This window comes from Eretmochelys imbricata, chromosome 2, assembly GCF_965152235.1.
Source record: "Eretmochelys imbricata isolate rEreImb1 chromosome 2, rEreImb1.hap1, whole genome shotgun sequence".
Classification (NCBI taxonomy): domain Eukaryota; kingdom Metazoa; phylum Chordata; order Testudines; family Cheloniidae; genus Eretmochelys; species Eretmochelys imbricata.
The window spans coordinates 45869721-45891823 of NC_135573.1; the positions used below are offsets into that span (position 1 = coordinate 45869721).

Consider the following 22103-nt stretch of genomic DNA (forward strand, 5'->3'; position numbering starts at 1 on the left):
GTGCGTGGGCGGGCGCCCCCTCGGGCAAGGAAGGGGGAGTCACCGGGATCTAGGGGGAGACGCGCTTCCTGCGAGCCCCGCGTGGCCGCGGCCAGGCCGGTGTACGAGGAGCCTGCCCACGCCCCCGCGCTTGGGGGAGGAGGAGGAGGAGGTGCCGCCGCCCCGAACCTCCTCCCTCCTCCCCACTGGGCGCCGCCCCCTGCCCGGCAACGCCGCCGCCGCCGGATTTGCCACATCTGCACCGCCGGGGCTCAGCTGCCTCTGGAGCCGAGCGCGCCGGGAGATGGAGCCCCGCTGCCGACCAGGCCGCCCCCCGGGACTCCCCAGCTGCCAGGGCCGCCAGCCCGGAGCCGCCGCGTAAACCCGACCCGCCGCCCACGCAGCACCGGGAACCCGCCCAGCCTCCGCTCGGCGGCAGCGAAGCGCGCCCGCCCCTCTCCCGCCGCCAGCAGCTCGCTCTCTTCGTCGCCGCGGGAGCCGGGCCATGGCGGGGCGATGAACGAGCGGCCGCCCCTGCCCAGTGGCTTCGGGGAGCGGGCATTGGCCCAGCGCGGCGGCTCGATCCCCGCCCGGCGGAGCGCGCTGCCGGGCTAGAGCCGGCCGGGCCCGGCGGCATGTGGAGCCCCGGGGGCGCCGTGCTCCAGCTCCTCTCCCGGGCCGCCAAGTTCGCGGCTGCCCAGGGAGCCCGGCAGGACCTCAGCCGCTGGCTGGCCCGGGCTGGCGGAGGGGGGGAGCCGGCCGGCTGCGCCCAGGGAGACGCGGCTGGGCTCCTGCGCGGGCCGTACCCGGGGCAGAACGGGCTGCAGCGCTCGGAGCTGCTGCTGTGCCAGCTGCCGGAGGCGGGTGGTGCGGGGCCCGGGCTGCCCGAGGCCAGGACGTGGCGCTGCTCATGCTGCCTGTTGGGCACCTGCTGGTGCAAGAGCTGCCTGGCCGTGTGCGTCCTGGCCGCGCTGTGCTTCGCCGCGCTGGCCCTGGTGCGCCAGTATGTGCGGGACCTGCTGCTCTGGGCCGAGAGCCTGGACAGCGTGGCCGGCGTGCTGCTCTTCACTGTGGGCTTCATCGTGGTCTCCTTCCCTTGCGGCTGGGGCTACATCGTGCTGAACGTGGCCGCCGGCTACCTGTACGGCTTCGTGCTGGGCATGGGGCTGATGGTGCTCGGGGTCCTCATCGGCACTTTCATCGCCCACGTGGTCTGCAAGAAGCTGCTGGCCCGCTGGGTGCTAGCGAGGATCCAGGGCAGCGAGAAGCTCAGCGCCGTTATCCGCGTAGTGGAGGGAGGAAGCGGCCTCAAAGTGGTGGCCCTGGCCAGGCTCACCCCCATCCCCTTCGGCCTCCAAAACGCGGTGTTCTCGGTGAGTGGCTCCCGGAAGCAGGGGGCTGCCTGTGGCGGTAGGGAGTGGGGGGGTGTCTTTATTGAAATCAATATGAGTCTCACACTGACTTCAGTGGGGCCATGATTTCACCCAGTGGAGGTTTGACATCAGGGCTCTAGGACCTGACCCAATGTTGTTTCACTGATTTTCACACCACTGAACACTGCAAAACAGCTTATTTGTAGCCTGAGTTCCCTGCTTTTGTTGTTTCTCCATCATAGTTTTTTAGATGGGAAAAATCTCTCCTGTTGATGTGGGAAAGAGCTTCACAAACAGAAACTGCCTTAGGCAAATGTATCATGCGCCTGGCAAAGGTGTGCCGCAGGGATGCAGTTGCAAGATCAGGGTCTAATCCTGCAGTCAGCTCTGCCTGGATGGACCTTTGGGCCCATGTTAGTGCCCACTGACTAAAGTAGGACAGCACAACTCTGACTGCCAGCTCTGGGCCTCACAGGTGATGCTATAAAACAGTGAAACTGACCCCACATACGGACTGTGACTTGCACGTAGTAAGCAAACTGAAACCATAGTTTTTCTCAGTTCTTCCCGTTATAGTAATCCTAAGTGTTGTTTGAATATGACCACTTAGTAGTCTTTTAAAATGAATCCCCCAATTAGGAAAAAGAAAAGGAGGACTTGTGGCACCTGGGAGACTCACAAATTTATTTGAGCACAAGCTTTCGTGAGCTACGCTGCTCAGATAAATTTGTTAGTCTCTAAGGTGCCACAAGTACTCCTTTTTGTGGATACAGAGGATACAGACTAACACGGCTGCTACTCAGAAACCCCCCAATTAGGGTGTCTCTCTTCCAGCGATAGATCTGGCATTCTATTCCCCCCACCGTCTGCTTTTACAGGCCAACTCTGGGGTTGCTTGAGGAAGGAAAGATTCTCAAGACTTTATTAGATTGGTTGTGGTAGAAGATTCTCAGTCTTGTATATTATGCAAAATGAACATAGTGTAAAGCAAAATATCACAGAAGAGAAAGAGTTTTAAAAGAACTGCCTTTAAAGTGATTCAGAATGAATGAGTCTTGTTTTAAATGAGATTGGCTAGATCTGGAGAAAGTCTGGTTAAAATGCAAGTTTGTTAGGAAGGATGCAAATTCCCTTTAAATGGACACTTTCAAAAAAATCCATTTCTTTCTCAATTTTTTTAGCCTATGATTGTTATAACTGAAAGATGGGAATAATTATGGGGTTTGTTTAGTTTTATGTATACAGTATGTTGTGTGTAGTCAGAGCTGACAGGTACAATGGGTTGGGGTGCACTGGCAGAGCTGGGGTGTGCATATAAAAGCCTAAAAAATTGTGGGAATAGAATTAAATTAAATACTTCGATTTACATTCCACTCCAAATTAAAATTGCCACCAGGACTCTCACATTGTAGCAATCTCCAGCCACAGTATAAGGCAGTGGAAGGAAGGAGACTAGTTTTTTGGGGGGAGGGGGACGTACCATGGGAACCCCTCTGTCAAATGACCCCAAATTTGGATCACTAACACCACCACATGCTCCCATGAGGCACACCATATTACAAAGCAATCTGAGTAACTGTTTAGATGTTAAAGCGCTTACAGGAGTTGAATTTAAACCCTCTAGTCATTTTTCTGTACTACCAAATGTGTAGTGTAAAATTTTTCTTAAAAACTGTTCAGTCAGAGTCCCCCAAAGATATAATGTATGCCACGCACTACCTTCACTAATATTCAACAGATTGAGACCATTTTGACTTGCATCACATCAATAGTTTGATCTGTAGCTCTGAGCAAAAAAACCCAAAACCAAACCAAAAAAACACCTGGCAACTTTTTGAAAAATGACTTTTTTATCCCTGGACTTATATCTCCACAACCCCTAACTCAAATGACTCCAAATTTGGATCAGTAACATGACCCTCTTGATGCACACTAAATTTGAAATGAATCCGACTAAGAATGCCAATTTTAGAGAACTTCGGTGGACCTTTAAACAGATGTCATGATGCAACCTTAACTATAGTAGCGCTCCCATGCAGCTATAGCATACGCACAAGTTAACACGATACAAAAATACAAAATAAATTCTATGTATAAGGTCCAAGCTGTGATTTCTGTAGAAACGGACTGAAAAAATTGAGACTTTTACTTGTAAGATGTCAAGTGTTATGTTAGCATAGTTTTCAAGCACATTTTTAAGCTTTGGTGATGCAGTTTTCTCATTAGAATACTCCTTAATACGTTTGGAGTGTGTGCTGAAAGCTTCCTGTTTATCTTAGGGGATGTTTTTTCAAAAGGAACAGTTGAGTGATTGGATTTAGAAAGAAATGTGGGTGTTCAAAAGAATCTTCTATTTTATATCTATAACCTTTGTTCAGTTTTTATATAAATGTGTGTTCGCATGCTTTATAACTAGATTTTAGAAGCTCACAGCTTGGAAAAACAAAACAGATATTAATTAACCAGAGGTTGATATAAAAGATTGAGGGTATGAAATCTCACAAGTGAAGTCAAGGGATAATGTCCAAGTGAGAAGCTGAGCCCTCCTTTTCCCATCCTACAACCCTACCTCCCACCCCTTCTGCTGCTGTAGAGGGATAGGGTGCTGGTATTCCTTCCATTGTGTTCTCTCTGGAGGCTTGCATATACTACCCACTATGCAGAAGTGCTATGAGTCTGATGTTTGTGTTTCATCTCCTGTTAGAAAGGAAAAAGAGCGTACTCTCTTCTGCCTTCTATTCATGTACGTTTCAAGAACATCTTATGGGGATGCAGATTGTTGCATCTCTACTACTACTTGTTCAATCTTCTTTTCCCTTCCCTCAAGGCCAGTGCCAGTGCATGCAGGTACTGCTGCTCATAACTTTCCTCTGCAGTTCCAGTGTGAAATTGACATAGAATCATAGAATATCAGGGTTGGAAGGGACCTCAGGAGGTCATCTAGTCCAACCACCTGCTCAAAGCAGGACCAATCCCCAGTATTTGCCCCAGATCCCTAAATGGCCCCCTCAAGGATTGAGCTCACAACCCTGGGTTTAGCAGGCCAATGCTCAAACCACTGAGCTATCCCTCGCCCCAATGAAACATGATCCCTGTTCATTTCATTGATACCAGAAAAGTTTTGAATAGCAGCAGTGCTACTGACTCAGAGTCTTGTTAATGTCCCCCTGCTACTGCTTGGAAAGCTAGGAGCCAGCAGCAGAAACACTGGATTTTTTTTTTTTGTCTTTGGGAGATCGGTGGTCCTCTTCCTTTGTGAAAGAAAAAGACTTACACAACTAAACCTGTTTCCCTAACTATGCAAATCTTGCTGGAGACGCATTAATCTCCCCCAGGAATCCTCCTGGTTTCCCACAGAAATATTTTATACCTTTTGGCTTTTCACTTAACTAAGTCATTGTTGTCACCATTGGAAACCTCTTTGGGATTGCACTCTGACCTGAAATTGGACCATGGCCAGCCTGGTACCTTTCCTTGCTCTTTCCCTCAAAGGAAAAGCATCAGATAACCTGGAGAGCATTATGGAGATTCACTGTTCTACCTTTCAAACCACAAGCTCCTCCTCCCTCACCAAGGGATTGATGGGAAATTTCTTACTGGATACTGGGAGGCATACTGAAGGAAGTGTGACCCTATTGGCCTTCCCCTAGGGTTGATGAGATGTACAAGAACCCCAAACCCATTTTAAACTTACTGTCTGCTTCTCCTTCAGTTGGAAACAGTCTTTCCTATTTCTTACGTCCTTACGTGTTGCAGGACAAAATCAAAAATGCAAACTTATATCTGCAAGTAAAATACTTTACTATATATTCACAAAGGGAAGAAGTCCCCAAGGATTCTTTGTGATTTGCTTCCCAATTCCATTAGATTTAATGACAAGGCCCTATTTAGAAAATCTTGTATCTACTTTAGTATTTTAAAGACAGTAATAGCACTGACTGCATCCTCTTGATGATAATAAAGGAGGTCTGTGCATAGTTCCACCATGGCCCAGATTCCTACAGGGTGTGGGTGTTTTTTTTTTTTTTCAGTAGTAGTCATCTGAGAACATCTGTCAAATAATTAGGTCTAGAGTAATCGTTCGTGTATCTGGCAATACACCCATAGCGAGAAAATATATTAGCCATGTTGCTGGTGTATGTTCAAATCTAGCAAGCAAAATTTTCAACATGTATTTTGGAAGTGTCTTCCTAAGTTATTTGGGAAGAGTGGGAAATTATCTTCTTCCAGTGGAGTAACAAAACTAAACCCAAATCTTTTATTTTCCATCTTCCCTTTCCCTTCCCCAAAAAACCTTCCACTAATATTTCATGCTAAGAATGCTTTGGGATTTTGGCAATGTGACTTAATTTTCAAAATAATGTTACTATGATATTCAATTATTTAATCTGTTCTAAAATATTAAAATAATTACTCTGCCCTTTATGGTGCACTCACAGAATAGTCACTTATTTCATCACACAGCCCTTAAAATAACTTAACTGCTGATGTCTTTGTCGTTGTCTTTGACTTTTTACAGATTTGTGCCATTGTCAGTTATTTCCTTGTAGAAGCTCAGTGCTTAATTAGAACTTTAGAAGTTGTTTTCTTTCATTTAATGTGTTCTGTTGGATAGTCTGCAGAAATTCTTTAGGAACAACTGACAGCTTGCTTCAAATTTCCAACAGGTATATGAATCAAATGATCACAGCAATCCCGTCTTTAAGCACACATTGCTAGATCCATTCCAAAGTCAATAGATATGTTTGACAATGACTTTTTGGCAAGACTAGTATTTGTCAATGTTATCATTAACAGACTCTGATTTTTATTAACATCTCAATACCATATCATTTATTGTGACTGATCAGTATATTGGGGACCTATTTTTACTTTACCTGTGTATTTTAAACTTACCTCCATTCCACAAACTGAATATCCAAGTTGGTCTCATGGACTATTTTTGTTAATGTCATGATGTGTACACCACTTACTTATAGCTAAACGGTTTAAACCACCACAATGAGAGGCCTACGACGTTATCGGAGAAATTTTGCAGTGTATGTACTCAGTTCATAAAAATCAGTGGAAGGAAACTTTCCCAACATGCAACCTCTGGTAACCTTTTTCAGGGATTTTATTTGAAATGAGTTGGTGGTCTTATTTTTGTTCTTAGATCGTCACATCAGAGTTGATGCCAGTTGGCATCATTGTTGACAGCTTCCACAGAGAGGCCATGGCTGAAAGAGTTGGGCAGTTGAATTATTCTCTCAGCCCTACAAGTGATCCCTCCAGGTCAGGATTGAATCACATTGGCTAGGAATGTGCTGTTTCCAATGCTTAGCCTGTTTTGTTGGAGCCAGGAGAGAATGAAAACTTCAGTGTCCAAAGCTGTCAGACCTACACCTTTCAGAATCACCAAAGAAAATAATCCAGGGATCTGCTTGTAGATTAGTTTATGTTCCTTAGCATCCATAAAATTGAATTCACTTTATTTTTAACCCACTTCTATTTTCATTGCCTGAAATGCATCCCTATACCCTTCTGGACTCTCATCTTTTACATTCCTCTATATTTCTCAACCTCTCCTGATCCCATTTGACTTTATTTAGTTGGTACTGTGTACCTTGCCCCTGTACAAATTGTCTGCACAATAGTTAAGAGCTACTCGAAATGGAAAAAAAAACAACTCTGGGATCATCGGGGCAGGAGAGGGGGACTCAAAAGAATATTTACACTTTCTTCTTTTTCCTGTTTTTTAACACCACTTTCAGAAGGATCTGGCTAGCTCTAATTCATATTCTGGGCCAATTAAAATGTAATATAAAAAACCTTCTGTGAAGGATATTCTAAATGAGTCATATTTTTTTCCTTACAGAAATATTGTAGCTACACTTCATGCATTTTAACTAAATTTTATTTCCTAAATGAAAATGTTGAACACGTTATACTTTTTAATAAACATTTACATTTTTCTCAGTTTGTTATGCACTTGAAATGATATGAAAACAAAGGCTGATAGGCACCAAATTTCACTTCATGTCTTCTAAGCCTATGTCACCCGATATCCTAGTTTCGTTCTGAGAACAAGTTTCTCATAAACTGCAGTGCTCTTTCTGCTCACCATTATGAAGCAGACAAAGCAAAGGGATAGTGTAATTGCATCCTTAGGACGTCCAGTTGAAGATGCAGCCTAGCAAAAGATGAAATGTAATTGAACAGAATTTTAAAATGGCAAGTTTAAAAGTATTGCCTTATTGAATTGATCTTTTATGGAACTTTTGCACTCAGTCATTTTCAGAATATTGTAATACAATGAATTCTAAACTTTTGCTTAGACAGTTGTGGGGAAGGCAGTCAGACTGGTTATGGGAAAATTATATCGGAATTGTATATTGCTTTTCACGCTTGATTTCATTTAGATTACAGATCTATCTTTACCCAACTATCTGATGGCTTCCTCAGTTGGACTGCTTCCTACTCAGCTCCTAAACTCCTACTTAGGCACCACTTTGCGAACCATGGAAGATGTCATTGCAGAACAAAGTGTTAGTGGCTATTTTATATTTACTTTACAGGTGAGTGGTTTTTAAAAATGATTTAATATTATTTTCTTAGTCATTAATCTTAAAGCCAGTATATTTATTGTAGTTCGGGTGACTCTGGAGAGAGAGCAGTTACATTTGGAAATTATTATTATTTTTTGCCATGTGGCCATACTACTTTAGGGTTGTGATTTTGTTCATCCTCTAACTAATGGGAGACATTCTAGGAAAATCCAGCTGGAATACTGGTGATTCAGTGGGTGGGGCAATCTTCTTTGAGTTGTTACTGAACCAGTGTCCTAACGTGATTTTAGGTACTAGTACGCTGTTAGTGATGATGGGCAAGAGTCTTTGCTGTGATCTGTCCCTTTTGTGCCTCTGGTGGTGCAAAGGGTCGATCTCCCAGGTGCGGATTTCCCCCCCAGTGTATGTGCATCTGACATAGAATCAGCATAGCTGGTTCCTCCTCCACCAGCTTCTCCAGCCTCCAATATAAGGGCAATATAAGGAGATGAGAGGTTGTGTTTGGAGTGCTAATGAGCTCCGCTAGTCTCTGCTGTCATAGTGAGCCATTAGGGCAGTAAACATTCACTCCACTTTGGAGCCTCCTGTAAGCCCAGATATCTGCCTGGTTCCATTCCAGTATTGGCTGTGCGTCAGTATTAGAAGAGTATAGAACGATCCCAACTTGTACAGTTCTTTTAGATGAAAGTTGCTATAGAAATAAGTGGTTGTAGGGTGGCCTATTAAAACATCCCCATTTAGAAAGTAATTTTGACTTAATGCGAAGTAGGTATTAAAAACATAACAATGGTCATTCTGGGTCAGACCAGTGGTCCAGCCAGCCCAGTATCCTGTCTTCTGACAGTGATCAGTACCAGATACTTCAGAGAGAATGAAGAGAACAGGGCAATTATTGAATGATCCATTCCCTGTTGTTCAGTGAAAGCTTCAGGCAGTCAGAGATTTAGGGACATTTGGAGCATGATGTTGTGTCCCTGACCATATTGGCTAATAGCCATTGATGGAACTATCCTCCAGGAATTTACCTAATTTTTTTTTAACCCAGTTACTCTTTTGGCCTTCACAACGTCCCATGTCTAAATGAGTTGCATGGCTTGACTGTGGATTGTGTGAAGTGGTATTTCCTCTGTTTTGTTTTTAAACCTGCTGCCTATTAATTTCATTGCGTGACCCCTGGTTCTTGTGTTATGTGAGGTGGTAAATAACATTTCCCTGTTCACATTCTCCATACAATTCATGATTTTATAGACCTCTGTTATTTACACAAGAGTTGATATACAGTCAAGATGTCATTAAATCCTAGGTAGCGAGCAACATTGTTAGATCCCATGAATGGGGAGCATGGTGAACTGGCATTGCTATACTAGTAGCAGAATAGGCATTAAAGCATCACCTGACACTGTCAGTTGATTTTATATTGGTTTGGATTTGAATAGCAATTGCAACCATTTGCTTGCAAATTTGCAGATCATACTGTAGTTAAGTATCAGGGGGTAGCCGTGTTATTCTGTATCCACAAAAACATCCCTGTAGCAAACCTCACTGCCTACTCTGTCCCCATATCTATTCTAGCGACACCATCAGAGGACCCAACCGCATCAGCCACACCATCAGAGGCTATTCACCTGCACGTCTCCTAATGCTATATATGCCAGCAATGCCCCTCTGCCTGTACATTGGCCAAATTGGACAGTCCCTATGTAAAAGAATAAATGGACACAAATCGGACATCAGGAATGGTAACATACAAAAGCCAGTAGGAGAACACTTCAATCTTTTTGGACATTCTATAACAGATTTAAAAGTAGCTATACTTGAACAAAAAAAAACTTCAGAAACAGACTTTAAAGAGAAGCAGCAGAACTAAAATTCATTTGCAAATTGAACACCTTTAATTTGGGCCTGAATAGGGACTGGGAGTGGCTGGCTCCTTACAAAAGCAGCTTTGCCTCTCCTGGAATTGACACCTCCTCATCTATGGAGGTAACTCCCTTCTCTTCATGTGTCAGTATAACAATGCCTGCATCTGTAATTTTCACTCAGGTGATGAAGTGAGTTCTAGCCCATGAAAGTTTATGCCCAGATAAAACTGTTAGTCTTTAAGGTGCCACCGGACTCCTTGTTATACTGTAGTTGTCTTATTCAACTTTTATAATCATAAAACCTCTTTATAAAAAGAATAAGATACAAAATCAACACCAGGCTCCATTTAAATAAATTTGTATGTGCTACTTGTTTGCTGATGAAGCTTGCTTGAGAATATTGACATCTATGTAAGAGCATGGGTTAAATAAACTGGAAAGATAATGAGAGAAAATAAAAAGGTTATTTGAACATCTTTCATTTTACTTATGAAACTCTTTTACTGGGCTAGTGCTGTGGTGGTTGTCTTAAAAAATTGCTAAGGGCTAAATCTACCCACCTCCTTCATGGATACAGAGGCTGCCTATGTAGTGGAAATGGCATGGTTCAGCTGCACATTGGGGGTCTGGATATAGGAAGGGATCAGAAGAAGTGACTGAAGAAGTGGGGGAAGGATCAGTTACTGGAGGAGTCCTTCGATTCACCACCACCACCCGCTTCTCATGCTTTTTCCCAGCACTTTGCCTGGCTACCTGGACTCAACATTTGGGCCCTAATGAGTAACTTAGAGCTGAGTAAATAGCTTTAAAAAAACTACTACTCTGAACATTTCTGAAATACGAAATGTGATTTGCTTTAGCTGCTTTTGTGGTTGCTTTCAGTGAATGTTCTAAGGGACAAGCTTACTGGCAGTAATGTTTGTTGAAATGGCCAAATCTAAATGAACATTAGAGACTATTCATAGACTGCAAATTTTGAACTTAAAGGAGAAACCTGAGTCTAAAAGTTTATTCAATCAGGCAATGGAAATAAGAGTATATGACACACATACATCCAATTAGAACTAAACAATAACTTGAATTTTGAACATTGCTTATGAACATTTTGGTATGAATGTTCAATTGACAGATCAGATAGTTTTTGAAGCTGTTTGGTGAGTAATCCTGAATAAAATTTTCCTAAATTTGTTAAATTTTTCCTGCACAGTTTGCAAACAAAGGCTAAATTTGTCAAATTTAACTATTTAACCTAGCTTTATCAAATGACAGCAGAAGTTAATCTGGTTTGGGGCAAGGGGAGAGTCAAAATCATATATTTCAATGTGTAAAATTAGTAATAAATGTTAAATATCTTGGGCACTGATCCTGTAACTTGTACGCAAAAAGATACCTTCACCCATATGGAGCCCCATTGACTTCAGAGGGTCTCTGCCTGTATGCAGCAAACTGTAAGGACAGAGTCTTGATTTGTAATTTGCAGGATACCAATGTAAAATGCTCTTTTGGATGTTTGGGACCTCTGGAGCATGCCACTCAGACAGGAAGTGTGTGAAGTTATATCACTTTTGACTTTTATCAATCTTTATGGAGTTAATAGATTTGGCCCTGGTGGTGGTACTTTGAGAGGTGACTTGATTACACTGTCTGTCTTCTTTTTGATAAATTAAACATATTGAGTTCTGTAAATCTGTCACTGTAGATTTTTCCCCCAGCCCTTGATTCATTTTTGTGGTGGTAGTAGTTGGCAGGTTTCTGAGCTGGGAGTGAACCATCCTCAGCTTTGTGCTATGTATGGGATATTGTACTGCTGGAAGTGCTGTCTTTCAGATGAGGCTTAGATGAGAATTTGATCATTTGTTGTTAAAGATTCTGCGGCACTTTTTGAATGGTATTAATCTTGCTGCCCTTGCCCAGTTTCAGTGTTAGTAGTTACTTCTGCCTACTTGGAATTTCTTCTGTAGTTCCATTTGGAAAGTTCTTATTAATTTGCTTTTCTAAGAACAAGTGATTATCCTTGGGGCAGAATGATTTGCCACACTTCACCCTGGAGGCGACTCTATTTCAGTGGTGAGTGCTTCCCATGTCAAATAGTGACTGCCATAGGTGCCGACTCCGTGGGTGCTCCAGCCATGTAGCGCTCACGGAAAAAAATAAGCAGGTGCTTAGCACCCACCAGCAGCCAGCTCCCCCCTGCCCTCCCCAGCACCTTCTATCTGCTGGCAGCTCTGCCAATCTACTCATCTTCCCCCCCAGCGCCCCTGTCCTCTGCGATCAGCTGTTCTACAGTGTGCAGGAGGTGCTGGGAGGGGGGAGAGCAGGATGGGGTGGAACCTTTCAGGAAGAGGCTGAGCGGGGGGTGAGAAGGGGCAAGGGTGGGGGCTTGGAGGAAGGGAGTGGATGGGGGCAGCCCCCAGGGCCCAGAGGAAGCCAGCGCCTGTGGTGACCACATAAAGGGACAATGTCAGGTCAAATGTGACTCCAAATTTAGGTTTTATATCTCCATATAAACTTTTAAAATAGAGGAGAAGAGTAGCCATGTTTCTATGGTTTGTTTGTTTTTTTTTTGTTTAAATCTCACTGAAACAGTTTTCAAGCCAATTAACATTTCCCTGCAGTGTTCACAACAAAACATTTCACATTGTGCTGCTGCGGAACCTAAAGGTGAAATTGACTGTTGCCTTAAATGAGGTTAAATGAAAACATGAGCAACAGGAGTAGTGAGACTATTCAGCTAAGATTTAATAACAGTTTTGTTTTGTGGTGTTCCTATTTGTCTGTGAGTATGTGGTGCGTTTAATGTAGGAAGCAATATTTTGAAATTACTTTTATCCTTCCAGAATCCTTTTTTCAGGTTGCAAAACAACTTATATTCTAAGCCCTATTTTGAATTCCTTATCACCTCTTTGTAAGTTTCTGACTAAAACTGTCTTCTGACTGAAAACTTTCAAGTGTAGCCTCTTCTCAGAGAAGAATTTTGTTTCTATGGAACATTTGAAGTTAATTTATGTTGGGAGGTTTGAAACAGGTTGCTATTTCATATCTTGCACTGAAGTGTTTTTAGGTGGTTGTTTTTTTTTTTTTTTTTTTGGTCCACTGCTGTTTCAGATGGCTTTATATAAAAGTATTTTATATGTGATGGTCCTTAATGCAAACTCAAATTCCTTACACGTGGGAATTTTAGGGTCTGTGGGGTTAAGTTTTTTTGGAGGGTCAGAGGAAGTTCTCTCTAAGCTAAAGTCTGTTTATTTGGGATTGTTTAGTTCTGCTAGACCTACCTAAAGTGGGGTAACCTCTTAAAGTGGTACCTGTGTTTTGAACAGCGAGAAAGCAGTTTTGTGTTTGAGAGTCATTCCCCTGACAATCATAGCTGAGACTCCACTGAAACAACACACTGCTGGTAGAGTTAACTTTAGGACATCACTGAAAATACATAGGCCTTAAGAAGCAAAACCTATTCAACTGTTTTTTTATTTTTTAATTACAAGAGTACAAAAAAGGCCTCAGTTGGGGTGGGGGGGAATCCCAGACACCCATTCAATTCAGATTGAGACTATAATGCCCTTAAAATCAACACAAAAAAATCCCAACCCTCCTCCATGCTGTAAAAGCAGGGAATTTTTGAAGATTAATTCCTAAAGTCAACCTTAATTTTATAACCCAGCCTTATCTCCATCTATACACAAGAGACCTCCATCCTATCTATATTTCCAGTGAAGCTCATAAATTATAGAATCCTAGAAATGTAGGGTTGTAAGGGGCCTTGAGACGTCAAGTCCAGCCTCCTGTGCTGACTACCAAGCCTCCTGTGCACTACCGAGTAAACCTGACCATCCCTGGATGGATGCTTGTCCAAACTGTTTTTAAAATCCTGCAGGGATGCGGATTCCACAACCTTCCTTATTCCAGAGCTTAACTACCCTTATAGTTAGACAGCTTTTCCTAATATCTAACCTAAATCTCCCTTACTGCAGATTAACCCCATTGCTTCTTGTTCTACCTTCGGTGGACATGGAGAACAATTGATCAGTCTTCTTTATAACAGTCCTTAACATATTTGAAGACTGTTATCAGGTCCCTCTTTGGTCATATTTTCTCAAGATGAAACATGCTCAGTGTTTTTTAACCTTTCGTCATAGGTCAGGTTTTCTAAACCTTCTAAACATTTTTGTTGCTCTTCTCTCAACTCTCTCCAATTTGCCCACATCTTTCCTAAAGCATGGTGCCCAGAGCTGCACACAGTACTCCAGCTGAGGCCTCACCGGTGCCAAGTAGAGTGGGACAACTACCTCCCGTGTCTTATATACAACACTCTTATTAATACACTCCAGAATGATATTTTGCCTTTTTCTGCCCTGGAGGAAAATTCCTTCCCAACCCCAAATATGGCGATCAGCTAAACCCTGAGCATGTGGGCAAGACTCACCAGCCAGACACCCAGGAAAGAATTCTCTGTAGTAACTCAGATCCCACCCCATCTAACATCCCATCTCAGGCCATTGGGCATATCTACTGCTAATAGTTGAAGATCAATTAATAGCCTAATTTTGGCAATCCCATCATATCATATATATCCGTTCCATAAACTTATCAAGCTTAGTCTTGAAGCCAGATATGTGTTTTGCCCCCACTGCTTCCCTTGGAAGGCTGTTCCAGAACTTCACTCCTTTGATGGTTAGAAACCTTCGTCTAATTTCAAGTCTAAACTTCCTGATGGCCAGTTTATATCCATTGGTACTGAGCTTAAATAATTCCTCTCCCTCCGTGGTATTTATCCCTCTGATATATTTATAGAGAGCAATCATATCTCCCCTCAGCCTTCTTTTGGTTAGGCTAAACAAGCCAAGCTCCTTGAGTCCCCTTTCATAAGACAGGTTTTCCATTCCTTGGATCATCCTAGTAGCACTTCTCTGTACCTGTTCCAGTTTGAATTCATCTTTCTTAAACATGGGAGACCAGAACTTCACACAGTATTCCAGATGAAGTCTCACCCAGTGCCGTGTATAACGGTACTATCACCTCCTTATCTTTACTGGAAATACCTCGCCTGATGCATCCCAAGACCGCGTTAACTTTTTTCACGGCCCTATCACTTTGGCGGCTCAGTCATCCTGTGATCAACCAATACTCCGAGGTCCTTCTCCTCCTCTGTTACTTCCAAATGAGGCGTCCCCAGTTTATAACAAAAATTCTTGTTGTTAATCCCTAAATGCATGACCTTGCACTTTTCACTATTACTCCAGTTTACAAGATCATCCAGATCTTCCTGTATGATATCCCAGTCCTTCTCTGAATTGGCAATATCTCCCAGCTTCGTGTCATCTGCAAACTTTGTTAGCACATTCCCGCTTTTTGTGCCAAGGTCAGTAATAAAAAGATTAAATAAGATTGGTCCCAACACCGATCCCTGAGGAACTCCACTAGTAACCTCCTTCCAGCCTGATAGTTCACCTTTCAGCATGACCCATTGTAGTCTCCCCTTTAACCAGTTCTTTATCCACCTTTCAATTTTCATATTGAGTCCATCTTTTCTAATTTAGCTAATAATTCCTCATGTGTAACCGTATCAAATGCCCTACTGAAATAGAGGTAAATTAGATCCACTGCATTTCCTTTGTCTAACAAATCTGTTACCTTCTCAAAGAAGGTGATCAGGTTGGTTTGACACAATCTATCTTTTGTAAAACCATGTTGTATTTTGTCCCAATTACCATTGACCTCAGTGTCCTTAACTACTTTCTCCTTCAAAATTTTTTCCAAGACCTTGCATACTACAGATGTCAAACTAACAGGCCTATAGTTACCCGAACCACTTTTTTCCCTTTCTTAAAAATAGGAACTATGTTAGCAATTCTCCAGTCATACGGTACGACCCCTGAATTTACAGATTCATTAAAAGTTTTTGCTGATGGGCTTGCAATTTCATGTGTCAGTTTCCTTTAATATTTTTGGATGAAGATTATCTGGGCCCCCCAGTTTAGTCCCATTAAGCTGTTCAAGTTTGGCTTCTACCTCAGATGTGGTAATATCTACCTCCATATCCTCCTTCCCATGTCGTCCTACCGTTATCCCTAAGCTCCTCATTAGCCTCATTAAAGACTGAGGCAAAGGATTTGTTTAGATATTGGGCGATGCCTAGATTATCCTTAACCTCCACTCCATCCTCAGTGTTTAGCGGTCCCACTTCTTCTTTCTTTGTTTTCTTCTCATTTATGTGGCTATAGAACCTTTTACTGTTGGTTTTAATTCCCTTTGCAGGGTCCAACTCTACATGGCTTTTGGCCTTCCTCACTTTATTCCCACATGTTCTGACCTCAATAAGGTAGCTTTCCTTCTAATCCCTCCCATCTTCCACTCCTTGTAGGCTTTCTGCTTTTTCTTAATCACCTCTCAAAGGTTCTTGCTTATCCAGCTTGGTCTACAACTCCTGCCTATTCTTGGGGTGCAGGCTTCTGATAGTTTCTGCAACTTTGACTTGAAGTAATTCCAGGCCGCCGCCTCCTTTAGATCCACAAGTTCTTCAGTCCAATCCACTTCCCTAACTAATTTCCTTAATTTTTTTAAGGTTATCTCTTGTGAAATCAAAAGTCCTAGTCACAGATCTATCTTTATTTATCCTTCCATTTGAACTGAATTAGTCATGATTGCTCGAACCAAGGCTGTCCCCGACAACGTTCTATGATGTCCTCACTACTCACCAAAACCAAATCTAAAATGGCATCCCCTCTTGTTGGTTCTGCAACTACTTGGTGAAGGAATCCATCAGCTATCGCATCCAGGAAAATCTGAGCCCTATTATTATTACTAGCACTTGTCCTCCAGTCTATATCTGGGAAGTTAGTTTCCCATGGTCACACAATTCCCATTTGTAGTTACTTCATTAAAAACATTCAGAGGTCTCTATCCATATCCATATCGGATCCCGGCGGTCTATAGCACACCCCAAGCACTATCCCGGGGGAGGCTCTAGTAGCTTTCTTCCCCGATGTGATTTTTTGCCCAGACAGACTCTTATCCATTCCATCACTTCTTATTTCTTTACAGTCTACCTCATTGATATACAATGCTACTCCACCACCTGTGTCTTTATTTATGTCTTTCCTAAACAGCACATACTCTTCAATAGCTGTAGTCCAGTCGTGACTACTATTCCACCATGTTTCTGTTATCCCTATAATATATCTGGTTTCACTTCCTGCACCAGTAGCTCTAGTTCCTCCATTTTGTTATCTAGTCTCCTGCATTAGTGTACAAACATCTTAATTTTTGCTGTTTGGCCTTGGTCACGTTCTTTACCCGATTAGGCACAGACATTCTATCGCCAGTATCACCTATTAGACTGGTATGTACACTACCCTTCCTCCTTATGTCCATTCTCCTACCCACGGCTGTATCTTTTCTTCCCTCTCAATGTTAAAATCAGGTGTGGAGATTACCTGGACATCTCCGAACCATCTCCCCCCAATTCCTAGTTTAAAGCTCTCTTGATCAGTTGTGCCATCCTCCATCCTAGAAGTCTATTTCCCTCCTTACTCAGATGAAGTCCAATCCGAGAGAACAGTCCTCTGTCCATGAATGCTTCCCAGTGGCCATACATCCCAAAGCCCTCCTTATAGCACCACTGCCTGAGCCATCTGTTGAGCATCATAATCTTGTCACACCTTTGTTTCCCTTCTCCCGGAACAGGCAGAATCCCACTGAAGATCACCTGAGCCTCAATTTCCTTAAGCATCTTCCCCAGCCTGGCATAGTCTCCCTTAATACGTTCCAGCGAGAATCTAGCCATTATCATTTGTTCCCACATGAAGGACAATCAGTAGATTCTTTCCTGCTCCCGGTAGGCTCCTCTTCAGCCTCAGGTCCACATCTCGTATCTTAGCACCTGGCAGACAGCACACGCTTTTGTTCTCTGGATCAGCTCTTGTTACAGGCCTGTCTATCCTTTTCAGTAAGGAGTCCCCAATCACGTAGACCTGCCTTTTCTTGGCAATGGTGCGATTCTCCAGTCTATCCCCTCTTCCCTCTGGCTGCATGTCCTCTCTATTCCTATTGTCCCTTGCAATCCTCTGCAACCCATCCCATATCCTCCTGGGGCTCCTATTTGGTGTTATCTCCGTTGACTCTTGCCCTCTTCCTATAGGAGTAGCTTCTCTTCTCTTCTTCCTTGCTCTCTCACCTTCAGTGACCACCTGCCGTGCCCCTTCATTTTCCAGCTCCGCAAACCTGTTCCTGAGCTCTTTCTCCTTCACTAGTCCATCTTTTCCTCTTCCTGGTTCTCTTAGTCACATGCTTCCACTGTCCACTTTCCACACCCAGCAGTATCCCCTCAGAGTTCTTTGGTCCTGCTTCCATCTGCAAGTCTGAGCTTTCCTCTTCAGCCTCCTCATATCTTTGCTCCATCATCCGCTCAAACCCCCTTCTAAACTCGACCAGAGTTTCCACCTGCATCTCCAGTCCTTGGATCTTTTCTTCCATCAGCTCTATCAGGTGGCACTTCATGCAGACGAAACTCTTTCCAGGTACCCCCTCCAGGATCATGTACATGCTGCAGCTTCTACATCCAGTCCTCTTCATTGTGTCTTCCACTACTTGGGTCACTACCACTGCTGCCTCTGTATCTGTCATAGCCTTCCCACCTAAATCCTGTTAGTCCGGGAAACACAAACCACACCAAAACACCATCACCCACAGCAAAACAAACCCCCCAACAAGCACCAAAACACTGCTAGAACACCACACAATCCCTTCAGTAGCCTTTGCCTGGCTTTTACACCCCTCCCCTCCCCCGCCAACCTCCCACTCAAACTCCCCTGTTTACAGCTCTGTTTGCTGGCTCCTGTGCTGTTGCAGCTGTCTGTGCTCTTGTGCTCGATGCCTACTAGGGAAGTGTCTTGGTTCGCATCCGTTCATGCAGGTAGGTGGAGGGATTTCTTTACCAGGAAATGAATAGCAAAACTCACCTTTACAAGTTTGTCAATGACAACATATGGAAGAAAGCACCTAGATTTACAGCGCCTGCCAATTCTGAAGTCCCATCTAATCTCTGGCTTCTCACATATCAATGGCAGTGTATTAGACATGGATTAACCTATTGGTTAGGTTTATCTTCCTCTGAATGCATTTACCTCTAAATATTAACAAGTGATCTATAAAGCTGTGTACTGAGAACTCCTTATCTTAATGCTTCACCTAAAGTATTTGCTTTGTATTCCTGTTTTTAGCTATATATTTTTTCAATTGCAGTGTGTTTGTTTTATTCATAGATTGTTATAAGCTTCGGTCTCATGTTTTATGTTGTTCACCGAGCTCAAGTGGAATTGAACGCAGCTATCGTAGCATGTGAAATGGAAATGAAAACTTCGTTTGCTCCAGGCAGCCAACCAAGCATCACTTCTTCAACAACATTCTGCAACAAGAGGACAATAACATTTTCTGGGGGGGGGATCAATATTGTGTGATTTAAAGTATTAAAAATATAAGGTTTTGTAAATCTAAGCTATTACCTAGAAATGGCTATGGACAACTATAACCGGTGTAAAAAAACAAAGCCAAGCGGTTACAGGTTGTACTGTGACATAGACCAACTCACCAGTTATTAAATTGCACAAGGAGGGTGATATTTAGCAAGGAACAATAGATGTTTAACCAACTTCGAAATGTAGATGCAAATCACTGCACCTTTTGTCCTTTATTATGCCTATCATGATCTGTAGCCTGCACTTTAGATTTTGTTTTGTGTTTGCTCTTAGAAACTGATAAAAATGGCCCAGAGGTAAATATTTTTCTGCTTAGCATTATTTATAAGGTTGAATAATTATATACAGTAGATCTTTATTACTGATAAAGATGAATGAGTAAAAAGTATGCAATTCAATGTACAATACTCTTGAATGTGCTTTGCTTTGTAAATATTTCCAGAAATGATAGTGTATTACTTTGCTAATTTGGCTTTTCCCCCATTTTTTATTTTAAAAAGAGAATCCTATATAAATTTTTGGTTGAATGTATTTTTGTAAATCATTGAAATGTTGCAGAGCCACTTGTACTTATTCACACAAGCTTAAATCCTACATCGTGGGACTGAAGTGCTCTTAAATAACATTTTAAGTTACACTGTGTAATATGCAAAGTAAAAGGGAAATTATAGAGGACATAATAGGTTATGGTGAATATAGCACTATCTGAGGGAGAACTCATGAGTTATCTGCTCCAGTGACTTTACCACGTGGATTGTAACAAAAGGGCTGTTCCATTGCAATTCTATTTATACATTTTTTTTAACCAATTTATTTAAAGGACGGATTTTTGTTTTCATTGCACATAATGCATACAGTTAAGAACAGGGACCTAAATCTCTCCCTGCCACAAAAATGTTGGTATACTAGCATAAGAGGTCTTAGACTAAGGTGGCCTTTATTATATAGTGGTGAAGATCCTTTATTCCTTTTAAAAATGCTTTAAAAAATCAAACTGATCCCAGTCACTCTTTTCCCCCTCATTACATTTTAAAAAGATTTAAACTATTGTACCCTTAGGAGAAATGCAAACTAGAGACTTTCCTTCAGATCAATTAATAGAAAAGGACAGCAGTGTCTTTGAGAGTCAGGAATTCAGAATCCATTTTGAAAAAGATAAAATTATACTAGAATTATGGGATAGTGCTCCTTTTGTGTGAGCTGTGGATTGATCTTCAGTATGTTAGTGCTTGTGTGTGTAGATATTTGTATGTGTGAGTTACATACTGTAGATATACATACAAACACTCCTCAGCTGCCTCAAACAGATGAACAGTAACCGGCACAAAAATAGCTGGATTTATTACCTTTTCTTTTAAGAAATGACCATTGTAGTTATTTTGTTTTAAGCTGTAAAAATAATTTCTGGTCTTTTGAAATTCTGTGTTTAGAATGTAATTGCTTATTACAGTACCTCCTTCGTGTAAGGCTGCTGTTAGGATGTGCAAGCACAGGATTTACCAGTGATTAAATGAATCACTTGCTGTAGAGGACAAGGGCCTTCAAGGTAGCTGGGAAGCAGAGATTTGGTAACCTTTTAACAGTCTTATAGTGAGGATGTATCATATTTTAAAAAAATTGACATCTACAGACTTCGCAGTAGTGCAAGTAAAATTACATTAAATGTGTAAGTATCTTTTGTAGACCCCTGTTCTTAGGTCTTGTGACCTCAGGAGTTGAATTAGCTAAATTAAGCAGTGAAGTTTGAAAAGTCTTTTTAAAGAGAAAATTGGTACATGCCTTGAGGTGTATGTCTGTTCGCACATGTTGGTCTCCCAACAACTGCATTCCTCTCTGTATGAAAACTCATGAGAGCTGGATTACTTCTTGATGGCATTATATGTCATCAAATAATGATTGATCCCTTTCGTAACAATGGTTTGTTTGTTTTTTTCCCCCTTCCAAGAATAATCCAAGTAAATGAATGGATCTGAACTTTACTCCATGTGGGTTGAACCAACAAAGTTGTATTTGTGTATGTGTGTGAGGTGTTTTATTTGTTTAACTAATTTAAGCAAGCATTGCTCATTTAATTACATTTCCCAAATACATATTTTGAAGTGCTTTTATTTAATATTTTGTAACCAGAGTAGCTTCACTATGTGAATGCTTTTTGTAGTATGGAATTAGTTCTTAGAATTATTGCATTTTGCTTGATGCTTGTAATACTTGTGTACAGGTTAATGGGAAATATGCATTAAAAAGAACTATTTCTATTTCATGCCAATCATAATTTTATACAATAAATTCTTTAAACAAATATATGTTATGTATTAAATTTTCCCCTGTTGCTGTGAAGGGGTAGTTTGGGAAGTGACTCCAAAGGAAAACAATATTTGGTTTTCTCTCTTTTTGCCTGGAAAAGTCTATAGTGACAGGAGAACTAGTAAATTTATTATATAAGATTAAAGAAACTGAGTAGTTGGTGGGAAGGGATTTGTAGTCTATTTACTTTTTTAAATTAACACCTGGTTAACATCCCCAAATGTCTGGGACGTTAACTGAAGCTGCAGCTGTGAAAGCATGATAGTTCACAAATACATAGCTGAGAAATCTGCTAATCTAGGAAACACCATATGTCTTGACAGATATATAGATAGATTTAAAGAGCAGAAATAAAATCTGGCTTGGGAAACTGTCTTGAAGAATCCTTTTTAGGTTGCCTTCATAGATAATAAAAAAGGGGCACAAACTCAACTAAAAATTTTTTGCATGTCACCTTCACAAACTTGTTTGAGCTACAATGTTCAGTTTAATTTGTGGTTTGACATAAATCTAAATTATAGGTAACTGAAAAGATAGAAATGGAAGTCTCTGAGTTTAATGGTA

At 41.9% G+C, this 22103-nt stretch overlaps 1 protein-coding gene across 1 annotated transcript; it reads left to right on the forward strand.

Moving 5' to 3' along the window:
- Positions 1-288: 288 nt before the first annotated feature.
- TMEM64 (transmembrane protein 64) lies at positions 289-21534 on the forward strand. The gene is made up of 3 exons (XM_077810045.1): positions 289-1352; positions 7754-7909; positions 19023-21534. The coding sequence occupies exons 1-3, from the start codon at positions 615-617 to the stop codon at positions 19215-19217; spliced, it is 1089 nt and encodes a 362-aa protein (XP_077666171.1). The 5' UTR covers positions 289-614; the 3' UTR covers positions 19218-21534.
- Positions 21535-22103: the final 569 nt, after the last annotated feature.

Excerpts from the sequence above, each read along its gene's own strand:
- TMEM64 (XM_077810045.1), top strand. The coding sequence starts at position 615 with ATGTGGAGCCCCGGGGGCGCCGTGCTCCAGCTCCTCTCCCGGGCCGCC. Across the intron at positions 1,353-7,753 it reads TCCAAAACGCGGTGTTCTCG|ATTACAGATCTATCTTTACC; the intron begins GTGAGTGGCTCC and ends GATTTCATTTAG. Across the intron at positions 7,910-19,022 it reads ATTTTATATTTACTTTACAG|ATTGTTATAAGCTTCGGTCT; the intron begins GTGAGTGGTTTT and ends TTTTATTCATAG.